Raw genomic sequence first — 20,812 nt, forward strand, 5'->3', positions numbered from 1 at the left:
ACTGTGTAAATGTATATGTTTTAATAGTGGGAACTGGCACATAGAAGGTTAACGTGCAAAACGTAAGGGAAAAAATGCTGAAATTAAATTACTTTATAACCACGTAATAAAAGAGATGTTATCTTTCAGTTTCAGTGCAACAGGAGACATAATGTCTAGAACTAGAAGTTTTTTGTATCGTCCTTAAATGTGAGGAATGTAAATTATTTTACAACTTGCACCATTTGCCAAAAGATCTAAGGTCTATGTGTTTTTGCAGGTACATGCGGTTATTGTGATGCCCCTGTACTGGCCCAGCAATCAAGAAGCCTCAATCCTCACCACTAACACCAGTGAGGGGCATCCATATAGGGAAAGGATAATAAATATACACATAGTAGAGTACAATTTCCCTTAAGCTCACACACATATCACAGTCAGTGTAGGGCAGGTTTCTCCCTTTCTCTCCAGGTCCCCAATAAAACTCCCCACTGGCACAGCTATAGGGTCCAGATCTCAGCCTAGTGGGCAAGCTAAAACCTCCAGCACCCTCTCTTTCCAACCAGTGCTTTGTGTCCCTGCCCAAGTAGCTGACACATACACACACACACACACACACACACACACACACACACTTAGATATGAGTTATATGCAACCACACAGACACTCCTAGGGAAGGCTGGCAGAGGTTCTCCAGCTGTGCCCCTTTTACCCAGACTATATGGTAGTACCACTTGCCACCACCCAGTAATATTTATCAGCTACTAGAAAGGCCCTTAACAAAGGGTATCCAATTATCGCTATGCAATATTATTATCCAAAAGGTAAGTGCAACTAAACAATCAAGGTTTATTGGAGTGGATTGGCCAGTATCACTAAATACATGCAGTGTCCTCTTAGAGCTTAAATTATCTCTATACAAAAGAGCCACAGTTGAAAGGTTTAAAAATATTTAATAACAAATAATAAAAACACAAGAAAATACTTCTTACTACACAGTGCTAGTCAACAGCCCAGAGATCACAGATAAATACTTAAAATAATACAGTAGAAAAGTTCTGACAGCAATATAGAAAAAAAACTTATCTAATCTTCCTAGTTCCTAGCTACAGCTAAGAGAAAACACAGTTCTAAAATAAACTTACATATAGAGCAAGACAGTGCTGGTGACGTTGGATGTTCTGAAGACAAATGCTAAATGCCATCATTCTTTCTGTCCTTAAATTGATAACACAGTACCACTAATTCATTTCAGATTACATCATTTCTTTCTGGTTTCCAGGCTAACATAAGCTCAGCATTTACATTTTTAACATCTCTTTTGTTATCTTGCACCTGCAGGAAGCTACAGCAATAAAATACATTCCACATGTAAACTCTAGTAATTATTCTTTAAGTTAAAACAATATAAAGAATGTGCTAGACCAGGCAGACTGACGCCGAGCTCTGGAGATCAAAGTTACAGGATTTTTTGCTTATCAGCTTTCTTACAGGAGAGTGCACTGCTGTTACGTTTTTTTAGTTCAATATCCAATACAGTCTTTTCACTTTTAAGAGAACAAGCCTGTGGCTTACATTAATATTTACAAATGACAGAATTATCTACAAAATTCTATCTTGCTAGGCTTGCAGCCTTCACTTATCTTCACAGTTGTGAGCCTGCGATAGTCAGATGTCAAGAAGTGATGTCATGCTGCAAGTATCCCAGCAGCAAATTTTGAGATATTAATTTAAGAACTCTCCAAGAGAGAGACTGTGTATTCTGTATTTGTCTTTAACCTGAGAACAACATCAGCTATAAGACCCACTCACCACATCTGTCTTGCCTTGCTATGAGTAAGTAAGTCTGTGGTACAATAACTTCTCTTAGATACAGTTAGTAATATTGTGAAGTATAGCTTAGATGTTTTCTTTATTTATTTGAGACTGTCCAGCAATGTTGATTTAAATATTTCTTGTGATTTTGACCTCTGATATAACTGTGATTGTTTACTGAGTATTTTCTTGTTCTTTTATTATTTATTATTAAATATATTTAAACATTTCAATTGTGTCTGGCCCCTCTAGAGATATTTAAATTCTTAGGGTACTTACATATCTATTTGGTGACACTGCAGGCCACTCCTAATAGTCTTGTTCTTGGTCAAACTACCATTTGTATTAACAGTAGCATTACACGGTAAGATTGGACACCCTTTGCTAAGGGCCTTAAAGTAGTTGATATGTGGAGGCTAGCAGCAGTAAAGACTACTTTATAGTCTGGGTAGAAGTAAGCATAGCTAGTAAACCTATGCCAGCCTTTCCCATGGTGTGTATATGTGTGTGTATAAATCACATCTCAAAGAGTGTGTGTGTCAGCTACTTGGGTAGGGACATGAAGCACTGGTTGGACAGAGAGGGTGCTGGAGGTCTTGGCTTGGCCACTCAGCTGAGATCTCAACTCTATAGCTGTATCAGTCTTATTGGGTATCTGGAGAAGGAGAGATAAACCAGCCCCAAGACTGACTGTGGTCTCTGTGTGCTCTTAAGGGAAATTGCACTTTACTGTGTGTGGACTTGTCATCCTCCCAGTGTGTACATCCCCCATTGTTGCCAGTTGTGAGGATTGAGGCTCCTTGGTTACTGGGCCAGTGCTGGGGCATCACATATTAATTGGTGGGCAGTGGTGGGATATCCACATCACATATAAATTGGTTGGCATTGGTCGGATAGCTACATATTAGGATTTAGTGGTGTGGATATTGAATTCCTGTAGCCTGTAAACAGTGGTCACTAAGGAAGATGTTTGTGCTCTCAATCAGCCACACAGCGAACATTCAGAGTTTCATATCACAATTGTTCAGGTTTTTTTTCTTAGCTTAGTTAGTCAGGGAGAGCAGGCATGGATGTCAGCAGAGGAGTATGGCAAGCTGACAATGAGCCAGTTGGCTGAGATGTGTCAAGACAAAGGACTGGTGCATGCCAACCTGACTAAAGCAGAAATTATTGCAGCTTTAGTCACAGCTGCATCACAGAATAGCAACCAGGAGGACAATCAGACTGGCCTTGGGAATGTACAACTCTCAAAAAATGAACAACTCAACGTTTCCACAGAGGACTTAAAAATCCATCTTGAGTTAAAATGAATTGAACTGGAGGCCAAAATGTGTGGAAATAGAAGCAGCAGAGAGACTGAGATGTCAGGAGGCTGGGGAAAATCAGAAACTGAGATGTCTGGAGGCTGAGGAACATGAGAAACTGCGATGTCTGGAAGCTGAGGAGAATGAGTGGCAGAAGCAAAATGAGAAGGAGATGCTGACTCTTTGCCAGGGTCATGGAGGTAATGGAGAAGGGAGTAAATGGACCCAAAAAGCCATAAACATCAGTAAATGCCTTCCACAATTTACAGAGGGTGATCATTTTGACAATTTTATTCATATATTTGAAACAATATGTAAACAGTATAATGTTGACCAAGGGCTCTGGGTATGGTTCCTGACCCCCTTACTCCATGGTAAAGCTGTAGCTGCTATTTCTAAATTGTCTGATACTGACTGCTTAAATTATAATACTGTTAAAAATTGTCTTTTAGAGTGTTTTATGTTAACACCTGAAGCTTATAGGAAAACGTTTTGTGAGCATAAACGTAAGGCAGATGAAAGTATGTGTGAATATATTGCTGAACTAAGCAATTATTTTCATAGGTGAGTGAGTGGGTGTCTGGTCACCACTTTTGAAGGGCTGGCAGACCTTTTGGTGAGGGAACAAGCCTTTAGCACTTTGCCTGAGGACATGAGAATCTGGTTAGCAGATAGGCAATGCAATATTGCAGATGAGTTGGAGAAGAAGGGAGACCTATACCTAGCAAACAGGGGATCACTGCACAAGAAGGGATGGCCAGTGTTGCTTATGGGTCTAAGGGAACACATGGTGGGCAGGCTAAACCACCCCAACAGAGTCTGCCAGTAGCAGGGGAAGCCACTAGTCCAGGACAAGGGATAAATGTTTTAAATGCAGTGAGACTGTGAGCCATAGCTGCTTGTGGGTACCGGTGTTCCCTTGGACAGAGTGACTGCAAGGGGAGAGGTGAGTAGTAGTACCCAGGCTGACAGCAAGACACCACTGTCAGAGAATACCAGACTTCCTGTGGAAGGAGAGCTGGAAAGGGTTACCATGAGAGAGTTGAGACAGGCTCAGCTCTCAGACCCTACATTACAAGGCCTGATGGAGGTAGCCAGTGAGTGACCTGATTGTCAAATGAAGGGAAAATCTATATACTGGGACAAAGGGTTACCATATAGAGACTGGACCCCTGAGAGAGGGCTAGAGGGTGAGGGACTACAGCAGTTGGTAGTACCCAGAGCCTGCCATCTGGCACTTCTAGCCATAGCCCATGCTATTCCCTTGCACGTCATATGGGCATAAATCATAGAAAGAGACATATTATGCAGAAATGTTATTGGTCTGGGATTTCCAGAGATGTAACATGGTACTGCAGGACCTGTGAGCAGTGCCAAAAGGTAGGCAAGACAGGAGACAAGGTGAAAGCTCCTTTCATACCTTTGCCTGTGATTGAGGAGTCATTTCAGAGGGTAGCTATGGATATTGTAAGGCCTCTGAGTACCCCAAGTTTCACAGGTAAAAAGTATATCCTAGTGGTAGTATATTATGCTACAAGATACCCTAAGGTGGTGGTTCTGTCCTACATTGAGGCAGAAAAGGTGTCAAATGCTTTGTTAGAGATTTTCAGCAGGGTAGGTTTCCCAAAAGAAATAATGACTGACAGAGATGCCAATTTCATGTCAGACCTGCTGGCTTGTCTGTGGAAGCACTGTAAGGTGAAGCACCTAAAGACCACCCCCTACCATCCCCAGACTAATGGTCTTGTTGAGAGATTAAACTCTACACTCACGTCAATGCTACGGACATTTACAGACCTGTTCAAGAGGGAGTGGGACAAATATTTGCTCCATCTGTTTGCTTACATAGAGGTGCCGAAGGAATCCACATGTTTTTCACCCTTCGAGTTGCTGTATGGGCATAGGGTGAGGTGACCTCTAGATTTGATTCAAGATGAGTGGGAGGGTGAGTGTGAATCACACAAGGAGTCTGTTGTGGCATACGTCCTAAATCTCAGGACAAGGATGAGGGAGTTCATGGACTTGACCCAGGAGAACCTGGCAGAAGCCCAACAGTAGAAAAAGGTATGGTATGACAGGAATGTTTGAGCTAGAGAGTATGCTGTGGGGCAGCAGGTAATGGTTCTCATTCCTGTCAGACACAACAAGCTGCAGGCAGCTTGGAAGGGACCCTCCACAGTGGTAAGGAAGGTCAGTGATGTTAACTAAATTGTAGAACTGCTAGGCAGGAGGCTGGGGCACAAACTGTATCATGTTAACATGACAAAATCTTACAGTGACAGGGAGGCCTTATATATGATACATATGCTTGTGTTACAAATGCATTAGAAATGTTTGTCATATACAAGATGGTTTGTACAGACGTGTGCTAAAGAGATATGTTGTAGAATACTCAGACATGTATCTACAGTGTACCTTACTGGAAAAGAACATAAATGTATATAAACTATTGTAACTGTGTAAATGTATATATTTTAACAGTGGGAACTAACACATATAAGGTTAACTTTCAAAACTTCAGAAAGCAAATAGTTGAAATTAAATGCTGTCTGTATAGAGATATTTAAGCTCTTAGAGTACTTACATATCCATTTGGTGACACTGCAGGCCACTCCTAATAGCCTTGCTCTTGGTCAAACTACTATTCGTATTAACAGTGGCATTACACTGTAAGATTGGAAACCTTTTGCTAAGGGCCTTAAAGTAGCTTATAAGTAGTAGCTGGTGGCAGTAAAAACTACCTTATAGTCTGGACAGAAGGGGGCATAGCTAGTAAACCTGTGCCAGCATTTCCCAGGTGTGTGTGTGTGTGTGTGTGTGTGTGTGTGTGTGTGTGTGTGTGTGTGTGTTTGTGTGTGTTATAAATCAAACCTCAAAGTGTTTGTGTGTGTTGGCTACTTAGGCAGGGACATGAAGCACTGGTTGGAAGTAGCCAGGGACATGAAGCACTGGTTGGACAGAGAGGGTGCTGGAGGTCTTGGCTTAGTCACTCAGCTGAGATCTCAACCCTATAGCTGTGCCAGTGGGAGTCTTACTGGGGAGCTGGAGAATAAGGGATAAACTAGCCCCAGACTGACTGTGGTCTCTGTGTGCTCTTAAGGGAAATAGCACTTTACTGTGTGTGTGTACTTGTTATCCTCCCAGTGTGTATATCCCCACTGTTGCCAGTGGTGAGGATTGAGGCTCCTTGGTTACTGGGCCAGTGCTGGGGTGTCACACTGATATCACCAAGTAGTGTTTCTTGTGGAATTGTTATGGACATCCAATGTAGGATATTTTCCAGTTTGGCTGTATTGTCAATATGAAGGAATAAAGGACAGTAATACATTAATTAAATTAATTAATTAATTAATTAATTAATTAAGTTATTGACATTTGGTGAGTGGGAACGTCAAACTGGGTCAGGAACCCATTTTCTGCAGAGGCCTGGGGAGAAAAGCACCAAACAGTACAGGCATAGTCAATTCTGAGATTATACAATTATAAAATTATGAAAGAAATTAACATACGTTTCCAGAATGGATACAGACAAATATGTTATACAGTATTACTAAAATATACATATATTAGGTCTAATGTGGTTTACATATAATTAAATTACAGTTTGTGGTACATTGTAACAGTATTTGTCAGAAAAAAAGTTTAATTTTGACATGAAATGTAAGCATGAAATGTAAGCAGAGAAGTTGTGGAAAGGAGCATAATGACTTTGTAAGTAAACATTATAGGGGTGAGTAAGTATACGATATTAGGGAGAGCAAAAGATTCTGCCATGTATAGGAGAGAAGTATAATGAGGGTTGTGCAGGAAGGAGGAGGTGGGATGAAGGATAGGAGGAAGTATTGATACTAGTTTTGGAAAGATAGACAATAGAATATTTGTCAGATGATAGCTTAAAGACAAATGTGAAGAGGGAGGAGGAGAGGGGAGCGGGGGTACAGGTGATAGATTAAGTATCATAGTCTTTGCTTAACAGCATTTGAAGTTGTGGGAGCTGAGGTAGTGACTACATATTTATTTATATTTATAAACGCATTTGTTTATATTTATTTTCAGGAAAGTAATAAGAATTTTGCTGAATTAAATTTTGGTATTGGTTTGTTGAGGGAAATGTGGTAGATGTTTGAAAATATTAAAGCAATACCATTATCTTTCCTCTTTACATGGTCATTATGGATGATATTATAGCTGAGAGCATAAATCTGGAGTCGTTTAAGACGGGTTTCAGTTATATTAAGAATATCAGACTTGTGTTGGGTAATCCAGGCATACATTTCAGTAGTTTTATTTCTTATGCTTCAAATTTATTTATTTATTTTATTTATTTGGAAGGCGCAGTGGTGCACCAGTAGTGTTGTCGCCTCACAGCAAGAGGTTCTCTGGTTCGATTCTCAGCTGGGGTGCCTCCCTGCATTTGTGTGGGTTTCCTCTGGGTGCTCCGGTTTCCTCCCACATTACAAAGACATACATCTGGAGCATTTCTCTATGGGACTCCACTGAAAATTGGCTCGTTCCAAGTTGGACTTTCCCAGTTAAAATTAAATCAATAAATATTATTGAGTCATGATAGGATAAGAGATGGCTCAGTAGGAAAGGAACAGAGGATAAGCTGAAGAGTAGCATGATTAAGGAAAGAGATCTGCATTTTATTGTGGGCAGGTAGTGTGGAAACAGGAAGCAAGAAGTTGGAGAGCTGAAGGATATTTAGTGGTGGTGGAGTCAGAAAGCTGGTAGAAAGCAGATAAGGAAGAAAGGAAGTATTTTCTATGAAAGAAGAGAAGTTGTCCTGCTATCTTCTCTTACATTTCTGAAATGTAAGAAATAGTGGGGTTTGAAAGGACAGAGTATGAGGGTGTAGTTAAGATAAGAAGCAGTGAGTGTTTATTAGAGGAAATTAGAAGTTGAAATGAAAAAGAATACATAGATACCACTGGGGAGGAGTCTGAGCACTGATGAATATACTGTAAAGCAGTCTGGAAAGAAAGATTGCTTGGAATAATGCTAAATGTTAGACAGAAGTTGAGAAATAGGAAAATAGAAACAGGAATCTTGTATGATAGTGGTAAAATTGTTTTGGGAAGGTTACAGAATGAGTTTAACTGGGGAAATGTATATGTGGGAATTATAATGGTGGGGGAGCATAGTAAGGCTGAGAGTAACAGGTCTCCCAGCCTCAGGTCACTTAATACAGAGAGCAATCAATTTATACTGATACAGGCACAGAGTAGATAAAACATTTTCTTTCATTTACTGAATGCAGAAAGCAGGGAAGTAGGGAGACTAATTAACTGGCATATAAAATGTAATCTATTGTCCAAGGAAAGGACAGTGGCTATTTTTTCTAAGTGGTCCTTAGAATACAAGGGCTACAGCTTTGAGGGGAATATCATAGTAATTTTCCAGCACAGGACATTCATATATTTGACTAGTTACGGTTAATAACTAGCAAGTCTCTTCATGTTAAATTTGCTTGCATTGCACATTGACAAAGTTCTCAGTGAAAATGTTTGAGATTTGGGCCTTGTGGCAGAGCTCCCACAACATCAGAGTCAGGGGTAGATGAAATGACCACAGGTTCTGAAAGGAAAGAAAAGAGAAAAACTCTACTAAACTGTAATATTATATGGAGGCAATAAAGTTAAAACTTGTGAGATGAAGGATGGAAGGACCACTGTCAGTCTGAGCAAGAGAAGGGATACTGTAAGAACAGAAAGATGCTAAGAAATTTTATGAATGTAAGATCAAAACAGGTTTTGCAGGAAGTATGCTGATTGAGAAACCACAGTAATATAATATATAGAGTTGTTTAGAGCAAATTATCATAACATAGCACTGCACTGATAAACGCAATGTAACACCATCACGTACGAAACATTCATTGGATTATTAATAAGTTGGTGAAAAGAATGTTATATGTATACCAGAAGAACAGCAACTGAAATTACTGATATACTTGTTAAAGGGCACAGGCGCAACATAAATAAAGCTTATTTGACTTGAATGAAATCAGTGCAGATGCAACACACTACCAAGATATTTTCATTGTTCTATGCAGTCTTAGAACAAATATAATGTAATAACATGACACACACCTGCACTGCGAAGGAAGATGGTGACAGAGTAGAAGCAGAAACCGAAGTGAGGAGAGATTAAGCCATACCTTCTAGTACAGTGACCCTCCCACCCTCAGGTCAAATTATAACAGAGAGCAATCAGTTTACAGCCAGTACAAAACAATTAACAAACAGACACAAAGTAAAACAGGTTTTCTTTCATTTACTGAATACAGAAACCAAGAAACTTGTGAGACCAGGTAATTGGCATATACAGTGTAATCTGTTGGCCAAGAGAAGGAACAGTGGCCAACTCAATAAGTGGACCTTAGAATAGAAGGACTACAGCTTTGGGAAGGGGATATCACAGCCACTTTCCAGCACAGAATTAAAGTTAATACACAGCAAAGCTCTTCATGTTAAACTTGTTAACATTGTACAAAGACAATATTCTCAGTGAAAATGTTCGAGAGTTGGGCCTTATGGCAGAGGCCATGCAATATCAGAATCAGGAATGGATGAAGTGATCATGGGCTGTTGCATAATGACAGTATTCTCAGTGAAAATGTTTGAGAGTTGGTGATTGTGGCATAGGCCCTGCAATATCAGAGTCTGGGTGGTTGAAGCCCTGCACTGCAAAGGAAGATGGTGACTGAATGGCAATGCAGCCCCACAGAGATTCTTTTACGCACGTGTGTGTTTTTCTGTGTGTGTGTGTGTGTGTGTGTGTGTGTGTGTGTGTGTGTGTGTGTGTGTGTGTGTGTGTGTGTGTGTGTGTGTGTGTGTGTGTGTGTGCTTGTGTGTATGTATGTTTTTGTGTGTATAGTGGAGTTTTTAACTAGATTGTTTAATGAAATCTTGGAAAGTGAGAGGATGCCTGAGGAATGGAGAAAAAGTGTTTTGGTACCAATTTCTAAGAATAAGGGTGATGTGCAGAGCTGTAGTAACTACAGAGGGATTCAATTAATCAGTCACAGCATGATGTTATGGGAAAGAGTAGCGGAAACTAGGTTAAGAAAGGAGGTGATGATTAGTGATCAGCAGTATGGTTTCATGCCAGGAAAGAGAACTACAGATGAGATGTTTGCTCGGAGAGTGTTGATGGAGAAGTACAGAGAAGGTCAGAAAGAGTTGCATTGTGTCTTTCTGGACTTAGAGAAAGCATATGACAGGGTGCCTAGAGAGGAGCTGTGGTATTGTATGAGGAAGTCGGGAGTGTCAGAGAAGTATGTAAGAGTGGTACAGGATATGTATGAGGGTAGTGTGACAGCGGTGAGGTCTGCGGTGGGAGTGACGGATGCGTTTAAGGTGGAGGTGGGATTACATCAAGGATCAGCTCTGAGCCCTTTCTTATTTGCAATGGTGATGGACAGGTTGACAGACGAGATCAGATAGGAGTCCACGTGGACTATGATGTTTGCAGATGACACTGTGATCTGTAGTGAAAGTAGGGAACAGGTGGAGGAGACCCCGGAGAGGTGGAGATATGCTCTAGAGAGAGGAGGAATGAAGGTCAGCAGGACTAAGACAGAATATGTATGTGAATGAGAGGGAGGATAGAGGAATGGTGAGGATGCAGGGAGTAGAGGTTGTGAAGGTGGATGAGTTTAAATACTTGGGATCAACAGTAAGAATGAATGGGAAGGTCTACAAGAGGGTAGTGAGACCAGCTATGTTATATGGGTTGGAGACAGTGGCATTGACAAAAAGGCAAGAGTCAGAGCTTGACGTGGCAGAGTTGAAGATGTTATGATTTGCACTGGGTGTGATGAGGATGGACAGGATTAGGAATAAGTATATTAGAGGGTCAGCCCAGGTTGGAAGGTTGGAGACAAAACCAGAGAGGCAAGATTACATTTATTTGGACATGTGCTGAAGAGGGATGCAGAGTATATTGTGAAAACAATACTAAGGATGAAGCTGCCAGGTAACAGGAAAAGAGGAAGGCCTAAGATAAGGTTTATGGATGTGGTGAGAGAGGACATGCAGGTGGTTGGTGTGACAGAGCAAGATGCAGAGGACAGGAAGAAATGGAAACAGTTGATCCGCTGTGGTGACCCATATATATATATATATATATATATATATATATATATATATATATATATATATATATATATATATATATATTGTGAAGATATGTGAAGGCTGACAGCCTACTATATAGAATTTTGTAGATAATTCTGTCATTTGTAAATATTAATATAAGCCACAGGCTTGTTCTCTTAAATGGAAGAAAAGGGTGTTAAATGTTGAATGTCAAAAATGTAACAGCAGTGCACTCTGCTGGAAGAAAGCTGATAAGTTAAGCCTTGTATGACTGTTTGATCTCAAACTCAGATCTGTGGTGTCTGAATCAGCAGATTCTTTCTATTGTCTTAAGACCAGAGTTAATTGCTAGATTTTACATATATAATGTATTTAATTACTGTGGTTTCCTGACCAGGTGCAAGATCAAAGCTATGTTAAACTCTGAGTTTCTGTTAGCCTGGGAAAACAGAGAATTGTTGAGAATGATGTAATCTAAAATGAGTCAGCAGAATGTATTATTAATTTAAAGGAATTTCTCAGAGACAGAGAGAGAGCATTTTTGGATTTTGTCTAAAGCTGACAACAACTCACCAGTACTCTGCTTTGCTCTATATGTAAGTTTATTTAGAACTGTGATTGCTCTTAGATACAGATAGAAAATAGTAAGTTTAGTCTAGCTGTTTTCTGTATTGATGTCAGAAGTATTCTGTATTATTTTAAGCATTTTTCTGTGATCTCTGAACTCTTGACTAGCACTGTGTAGTAAGAAGTATTGTCTTGTGTTTATTGATTATTAAATATTTTAAACCTTTCAACTGTGGCTGTTTTGTGTAGAGATAAGTTAAGCTCTAGAGTACATTGCATGTATATAGTGATACTGGCCGGCCAAGCCACTCCAATAGCTTTAGCCCTGGGTCACACTTACTATTTGGATAATAATATTGCAGAGTAAGAATTGGACACCCTTTGTTAAGGGCCTTTAGAGTAGCTGATAAGTAAGGGTCCTGGAGGCAATGATTTCTACCTTATAGTCTGGAGAGAAGGGGCACAGCTAGTTAGCCTGTGCCAGCCTTCCCCAGGAATGTATGTGTGTTTGTATATAACTCATATCTCAAAGTGTGTGTGTGTGTGTGTGTGTGTGTGTGTGTGTGTCAGCTACTTGGGCAGGGACACGAAGCACTGGTTGGACAGAGAGAGTGCTAGGGGGACTTGGCTTAGGATCGGGAAAGAAAGGGAGAGACCAGCCCCAGATTGACTGTGATCTCTGTGTGCCTTTAATGGAAATTGTACTTTACTGTGTGTGTGTTATCCTATGTGTGTATGTATATATATATATATGGACATATATATATATTATAGTGAGGACTGATATATATATTTATGTATGGGCCAGTGCATATATATATATGTATATATATATATATATATATATATATATATATATTATGTATATATATAAATAAATATAAATATATATATCTATATATAAATATATATATATATATATATATATATTTATATATAATGTAGCCTTGTCACAAACAGAAAAAAAATTACAAATTTTTCCCATGTAATTGCATAGAATGATAACACAACTAAAAATACCTTTAAGCACAGTCCCACACAGCAGAATCACAGTAGAAAGTCTTTTTTGGCCCCTGAGCAACTCATTTTCTCCTGTTTTTGTTTTATCTTTTTTCATGGGCAGAAAAGATTTCCAGGTTCTTTCGGATATGTTTCTCCAGGTCTCCCTTTTCTCTGCTGTGCTTAGCCTAGAACCACTGCTCCAGGAACAAAATCATCCCAGAAGAATATATATATATGTGTATATATATATATATATATATAGATATATATATATATATATATGTATATATATATATAAAATCAACACTGACAACATATTGTACCCTAACATGTGACAAACAACACTTAACTTAATAATAAAAAAAAAAAGGAAACATTTATATAGTTTCTGACAATTTGTTAAACATAGATGTACTGTGCTAATTTGTTTACATATCTTATGAGTGCTTTTTCATCAGATGTGGTCATGTTGAAATGGTCTTGTAATTGTGATGACATTGTTATGTCAGGCAAACTAAATGAGTATATATTAAATCAAAATTCTAAAGGATGACTTTTTTTGTATTCTAGATGCTTTTTGAGAATTTTGAAAGTTGCCCTTCTCTTTTCTATTGTGGTGGTTTGCTCAGTGAGTATGTTTTAACATTTATATTATTGCATAATGCAAGCTTTACATATATAAAAAAACAAATAACATTTAGCATTGTTTTGATTTGCTGCTTTGAAAAATAGAACAGTATTTTAAAGTTTTTCCAGATACCATTAATAAATAATATTTTCTCTCTGAATATTTGCAAAATGTTGAGTACTGTTCATATTTATTGTTTTAATTGTGTTGCAGAAATACTCTGTTTGCAGCATGCATATTTAATCCGCATTGTTTTTATCAGTTAAAACTGTTGCTGACGGTCCTTTTCTTTTATGTATAATTGTTTTATGGCTGCTATTGTCTGTTTTCAGAAATGCTAAAGTGAGATATTTTTATCTTTCAGGTTTTATTTAGTACTTATCCCGACCATGGAAACCCTTCGCAGATGTTGACTGTATCATCTGTGGAAAGCTTCTGTATCCTTTATCTTTGTTTACATCATTTTGACACACTGCATTCCAGTGGGATCCTTCTTATTACACTCAAACTAGACTGGATATCTGACTAACGTTCTGAGTGTACTACAGTAAGGAATGACGTTATACACCAGAAATTGTCTGTGTACCAGCTACATCGTTGTTCTCATCACGGTTGCTGTAAATGACTTTCCAGCAGAAGTAGGTTACCAGAATAATGATGTGCGCCTCTTTCATTATAAATAACTAGTGACCTTAGCATGCGAACATAATTTATACCCACTAATTACCACCTACAATATAATTATTAGAGCACTAACATGGAAATTACAACATTTTCATTTCTGTTCTTATTTTTAACTGGAAATAATATTTGTCCAGTCGGTTACCACTTGTTCATTAGACTGAACATTACTTACTTGCAGCATGCTCGAAATGCCCAAGCTATTCTTGAAAGAATTTAGAAAATAAATTTGGATTAAGTGTAAAGGTTTTCTGTGGTTTATTAGTGTACTTTCTACCCCAGAAGTCTGTCATTTGAGCCTTTTGGTTGTAAACTAAAGCAAACTTCTGTCCAGCCTTCAGGATTAGGTGAGGCACATGCATTCGCCTATCACCTTGAGGCTGTATAGGCTTCTGCTTTGGCCTAAATATTTGATGACATGCTACTTAGTTTCATGCTGCCATTAACATCGTTTAAGAAATACAGTCCATATTTTGGAATTTTAATGCCTTTTAGATATTTGAGCGGTATTAAAAATTGTGTTGATATCCACGGTGGTGCAGCGGTAGCATTGTTGCCTCACAGCAAGAGGTTCTCCCATTCGATTCTCGGCTGGAATGCGGGGAGTGCCTTCTGTGTGGAGTCTGCATGTCCTCCCCGCGGTTGAGTGTCATTCCGAAAGACATGTGTGAATGGGCGTGCCTTCGTTGAAGGTTGGGCATTGAGCTGGCAACTTGGCACCATAAAAACCTACTGCCAATCATTAGCGGACCAGAGTTCCACTGTGGCGACCCCTAACCGGGAAAAGCCGAAAGACAAACAACAACAACAACATTAAAAATTGTGTTGCATTGTGAGTTGGCTCAGTAGGGCAAATGTCTAGAGCTCTGTCTGCGGTCTTGGTGATTGACATGTGATTTGCAAGGACAGGTAGTGGAAGATTTGGTCAGGATGGGCATGAGTGAATGGCTAATGTTGGATGTCCATTATGAGTGTGAGGAGAAGGTACTACCACTTCTTGAGCACAACCTTCCAAACACTTCAGCAGGACTGTCCATTAGAGATGACACTAGGATAACTTCTTAGACCTGCGAAGCAGAAGTGCTATAATCAGAATCTGGTGTGTGGAACTGGAGGCACACATTGAATACTCTGTCACTGTAGACACCACCATGACAAGGAGCTTGTCTGGCTGCCTTGAAAAGGGAGGAAGGAATGAAAACCTCATCTGCTGTTGTAAAAGAGGAGATACAACAGAAAATAATGAGTCTGTCTTGGATGATGGATGCTCAGCTACTTTCTGTCAGGTAGGATGAATGTGTATATTCTATGGACATAAACGTCCATAGAACAGAAACATTCATAGGGCGTTGTAGGGGACTTGGTAAGGCTGGAGACTGTAGAAGGAGGTATGAAACATATCGCCAAATTAATTTTCTAAGTGATTTCTTTCAATCTTTTGTCCTTAGTTTGAATGTGTAATCTTGCTTGGTTTGTTTCTGTTAGGTTGTACCTTAGTCTGTTGTTCTCCCTTTTACCTGAGCTGTTTGTACAATTAGCTATGTGATTTTCTTTCACTAAATACTCAACTTGTTACTCCCTGTATTGTTTTTTGCATTTTCTGTGGAAATTTCACCTTTTGTGAGACTAGTGAGGTTATTCAATCAGTTAGTGAATAGGTTATCCAATCAGTTAGTGAATTGTACTACAGGGCAATTCTTTTGTCTTTCCACCTCTGATTCTTTCCAGCATTAAGTTAGATAATGAAGTGCAACTGTTTCATGGGGTAGAAGAACAATAAATAAAGCATGTAAAACATGTACTTAGATCATATTTGGAGTTCATAGGTTCACAGACTGATACTAGGCTATTGACCCAGAGACCCTTATAAGCCTAGCAAAGAATTTTGCCCATGTTCCCACAAAGTCAGCACCTGTTTTCCCTGTCCAGCAGGGACACAGGTGGGATCCCACGGGTGTATTTTCTGTTTCTCATCCAGTCATCCTGGTTCCTCTTAAAGAGGGATATTGAGGAACTCTGCTTGACATGAAGAAGGAGTCTATTCTACAGATGGGTAGTCTCTGGTACACAAATCTATCCTGCCAACAAGTTCTATTAATGTCATAGACCAGGTTGAGGCCTTGCATGTGTGTTGCGTGAGTGGAGTTTGACTTACGGATATGCAGCAACTCCATCAAAGTGGGGTCTGCGATGGCTTTGTTTGCCAGACACAGGTCACCTATGAGCAGTCTGTATGAGATGGAGTAGAGGGACAGGGCTTTTAGCCTATATGTATAGGATAGCTGTTTGAAACCCTGGATTTTCCTGGTCAGGAACCTCTGTTGTCTCTCCAGCTGCTGCATGTGCTTGGCAAGGTACATGCCAAATGGGGCATTTTACTCGATAATGGGTCTGATAAAGGAGGAGTACAGGGATGTTATAACCTCCTTGTTCCTGGATGAAATACCCTTACTTATGAGGTGGGCCATATAGAAGGCCTTCTGTACAATGGAGGGCAATGTGGTGGTCAAAAGTCAGGTTCCTATCAACCTTGGTGCCCAAGTCCCTCACAACTAATTGCATGCTTTGTAAGTTGTTATTAATGTGATAATTAGTGGGGACACCATTTTCCCTAAAAGAGATAATGATGCATTTCTTGGCATTCAGTTTGAGGCCAGGCTTCTGGCACCAGTCATTAGTTTGGGTAAGGCCCTCTTGGAGGATGTTCACATCACTAGGGGAATTTAAGACAGCACCCAGCTTGCAGTCATCTGCAAATCTGGTCATCCACAGACTACTGGTTTTGACTTGCACCTCAGAGAAAGTATATCCCAAACAGTAGAGGCCTCAAGACCAATCCTTTGGGTACACTGCTCATTACGGTTCTACTACTAAAGTTGGCTTCCCCTATTTTGACTGAGTGGGTTCTATCAGTGAGACAGTTAGCTACCCATCTAGTAACATAAGGGCTTATGTCTAGCTAGGAGAGTTTATCTATTATGCCAGAGTAGGGAATAGTGTCAAAGGCTTTGTCTGGGTCAAAGTAGGTAATGTGCACCATCTTCCCTCATCCATGGCTTTGATGACTGTTTTGAAGAAGTTGACCAAGTTTAACAGGCTGGATCTCACTTTGACAAAACCAAACTGTGTGGGGTCAAGCGTTGGGTGGTTGCCAATGTCCTTGTTTATAAGGTCCATGATAATGCATTCCAAGGCCTTGCAAATCAGGCTAGTTAGGCCTATAATTGCCTGGATTAGTTGATGCTCCGCCTTTGTGTAGAGGGATGAAAGTGGCTGTTCTCCATTCAGCTGGGATGAAGCCAGTGTTTAGGCTTTGGTTGAATAGGGTGCCTAATGGAGCTGAGAGCTCATGCCTGATTTCATGTAGGACAAAGCCAGGGATGCTGTCTGGTCCCATGGAGACTGTAGTTTTTGCCTTTGAGAGGGCATTAAAGACCTGCTCCCTGGTGATGAGGGGATGGAGGGCAGGTGCTGGGAATGTCCTGGTTTACTGATGGGGCAGACAGTGGGGTGAAGTTTTCACTGAACCTGTCTGCCAGCAGGTTGGCTAGATCTACAGCATTTGTGTATGTGGTGTTCTTGACCACCAGTTCAGAGCAGATTTTGGTGTTACCTTTGAGATTGCAGACATATGTGAAGAAGGCCTTAAGATTGTCCTTAGTGTATGTTGACAATTTGAATTCAAAGTTAGCCTTACAGGATTTCACCAGTGACCTTATTTGCTTGTTCAGTCAAAGGAGAGATTGCTTCCAACATGGCACCTGCTCCTTCTTGGTCCCAGACAGCAATTTTTTCATATTATTATAGAGTTTGTTTATTGCTGCTGTCCACCAGACAGGTTTACTTTTCCTTGAGGAAGATGATTTGGTCCTGTTAGGTCTTGCTGGGGCCATACAGCTATGTAGGTGTTCATATAGTTTTTTGGTGTAGGCTTGGAGATTAGTGCTAGTTCCAACTGAAGGGATGGTGGCTGTGAAGCTGCTTATACCTGCTCTTCGGAGATTGTAGTCAGCTTTGGAAAAGTGTTTTTGTTTGACCCTGACGGGGGGGGGGTGTCAGTGGTGATGGTGACTTTTGAAAGTGATTGTTTTATGGTCAGATCTTACCAAGGAGGATAACACTGTAGGGGTGCCACAGTGGCTACTCATGTTGGTTAGTACCAGGTCCAGGATACTTTCACCTCTCATGGGATTGTTGACCAGCTGATCCAATGCATTGGCATTGAGGAAGTTGAAGAATCTCTGAGCTTTCGTGTTTGGGCTAGAATAGGTCTTCCACTCTATGGTTGGGTATTTAAAGTCACCCAGGATTAGGGTAGAGGGTTGAATCTCGATGGATTTAAGTAAGTCCAGATACGTGGAGTGGGTGACCTGAGTCATGGTTGTGGTTCTCTAGCTAGCTATGATTTGAATAGGTGTTTTGTCAACATTTAACTGCACTTGGAGTGTCTCCTGTGCGTCATACCGTTTGACCAGCCTGGAGGTATGTCTGTCTTTAATATGTATTGAAACTCCACCTCCTTTGGCTCTGTAGCCCTCCATTTGGGGTCTGAAAGTATGGTAGGATGAGTAACCTGGTAAGGCTGGGGTGCTCTCCGCAGCTTTGAACCAGGTTTCAGTAACAGCGCAGATATCAGCATCCTCCAGGGTGAGGAATGGTTGCCATGAGTGCAGTTTCATGCTAAGACTCCTGGTGTTTAGCAGCATGACCTTTAAATTTCATTTAGAAGAATTTTTTATGTTGGTAATTTTGTGCTCATGACTTTTCCCAAAAAAGGCACTATGGGGGCAGCAAAAGCCTTTGCCAGAAGCCGGAAGCCCAGGGGAGACAGATGAAGGCAATCTCTGACAAAGCATCATGGTCTGTCAATCATGTCCTCCCAGACTGTCAGGTACTGGATCCCCTTGGAATGACACCAGAAACTAAGCCAATTGAAGTGATGTATATGTATATACACGCACACACGTATATATAATATAGTGTAAATCTTCTGCTGTTTACTCTCTATTATTAAATTTTCATTAATATTGATTAATATTGTAATTTTTATATGGAATTTCTACACTGTGCTTTGATTTCCATGCACTTGTTTATTTTTATTATTTATTTTACATTTGTTTACTGGGATGGTCTGACTGGGGTAGTGCCTATTTTCAGCGGAGGCAGGGGAGAACCGCTCCAGCTTAAGCTTACATACAAAATCATCACATCAAGTAATAGAAATTATAGACAAAACAATGAGTGTTAACACATTTACAGGATGAAAATTTAAAAACAAAACTATATACATAGTATCAAATAGAACAAGACTTTAAACACTTGAATATATCAAATGTATGGTTGAACTTATATATGTGGAGGAACATAACATTTGTTAGGAAATTAAGTAGGGAGAATCACTTGGGCAAAGTAGTGTATAGTTAGTAATACTTCAGTGGTGAGAGTTGCAGCTAGGAATGTAACTACTTATAGAGAAGTAGTGTTGTTAGAAGGGATATGTTAACAGTTAGTATGTACAGCCAAATTGTATAAGTAGTGCTAAGTTAATAATTAACCTGGAGTGTTACATGTGCAAAGCCAAGATTCCAATAAGTGTCTTTTGAGAGATCATTTGAAATGATTAAGATTTCTTATGGATCTAATATTATATGGAAGGGCATTCCAATTTTTTTATCTGTCTGTCTTTTTTTATCTGTCTGTATTTCTGTATGTATCAATATATATATATATATATATATATATATAAATCTATATTATGTATCTATCTAGCTATGTAAAATTAAAACAGATTCTAAGTTCAAAACATTCCTCAGACAAGTTGACAGTATAATAAGTTGTAAACAAAACAAGAAATACAACACATAGTCGTCAGTGGGCATTCTTGCCTAAATTGCTCAATTCCATTAAAACCTCAATTTTTTACTACTCTGACAGTTCAGATTTGGGATTTACTTGTATTTTTCTAGGAAAAGTGGAACATCAGTGACCGTGTCTATATTGGAACTTATATATGTTCATGTAGTTATTTTTTAATTTCTTAAAAATGGATAGGGAGTAACAATTTCTCATGTGGAGAGAGAGAGAGAATTTAATCCAGTGGTGAGGGAGATGAGTAATGAATAAATTCTACTTGCTACTTTTGTTAGTTGAGATTTTAAGGTCAATTGTGTTGCATATGTTTCGACTTCTTCATGGTACTTTTATTACACAGAGTTTCTCTGGGGGGGGGTGATTGTAGTCTTTGAGATGGTATGTAAAGTAGAGCTGTTGGAATTTATTTACATGCAATTAGTTACAGAGAAGAAGGTAATAAAAAATACAGTCAGCAGTTATAATCATAGTACTCAAGAAGATAGAGAGAATAAACAAAAATTGTAGATAAGTAGAGCAAGAGAGAGAGAGAACAAACAACATAGAAGACTCGTATTTACATTGCATACTGTACCACTGACATAAGATTCGGCTGGTTGAGCAGTAGCCTAGTAGCAGGCCAGAAAAAGGTAGAAGTTGGAAGTGGCTTAGGTAATGTATCGTTTTGAGAAGCAGCAGTATTCAGCTTGTATTTGAAGTTGAATTTTAAGATCTACTCTGAATTTAGAGTAGCTGGATATTTATTTCACTCATTACAGCCGAGTGTACCTCCAGGCGTTTCTGTAGTTAACTCCTACTGACACCTCTAGGCATCATATATTGCTTGTTCATATTTGCAATAATAATTCCTAAACTATGCTAC

At 39.5% G+C, this 20,812-nt stretch overlaps 1 protein-coding gene across 1 annotated transcript in view; it reads left to right on the forward strand.

Moving 5' to 3' along the window:
* OCA2 (OCA2 melanosomal transmembrane protein) overlaps window positions 1-20,812 on the forward strand; it is a 1,553,018-nt gene that overhangs the window by 9,108 nt on the left and 1,523,098 nt on the right. Inside the window, exons 2-3 of the mRNA XM_044071808.1 lie at window positions 13,341-13,398; window positions 13,763-13,835. Of these exons, the coding sequence (XP_043927743.1) occupies window positions 13,341-13,398; window positions 13,763-13,835 (131 nt within the window). The remainder of the gene's footprint in view (window positions 1-13,340; window positions 13,399-13,762; window positions 13,836-20,812) is intronic.

Source organism: Protopterus annectens, chromosome 5.part0, assembly GCF_019279795.1.
Source record: "Protopterus annectens isolate FY-2018-M chromosome 5.part0, PAN1.0, whole genome shotgun sequence".
Taxonomy (NCBI): Eukaryota; Metazoa; Chordata; order Ceratodontiformes; family Protopteridae; genus Protopterus; species Protopterus annectens.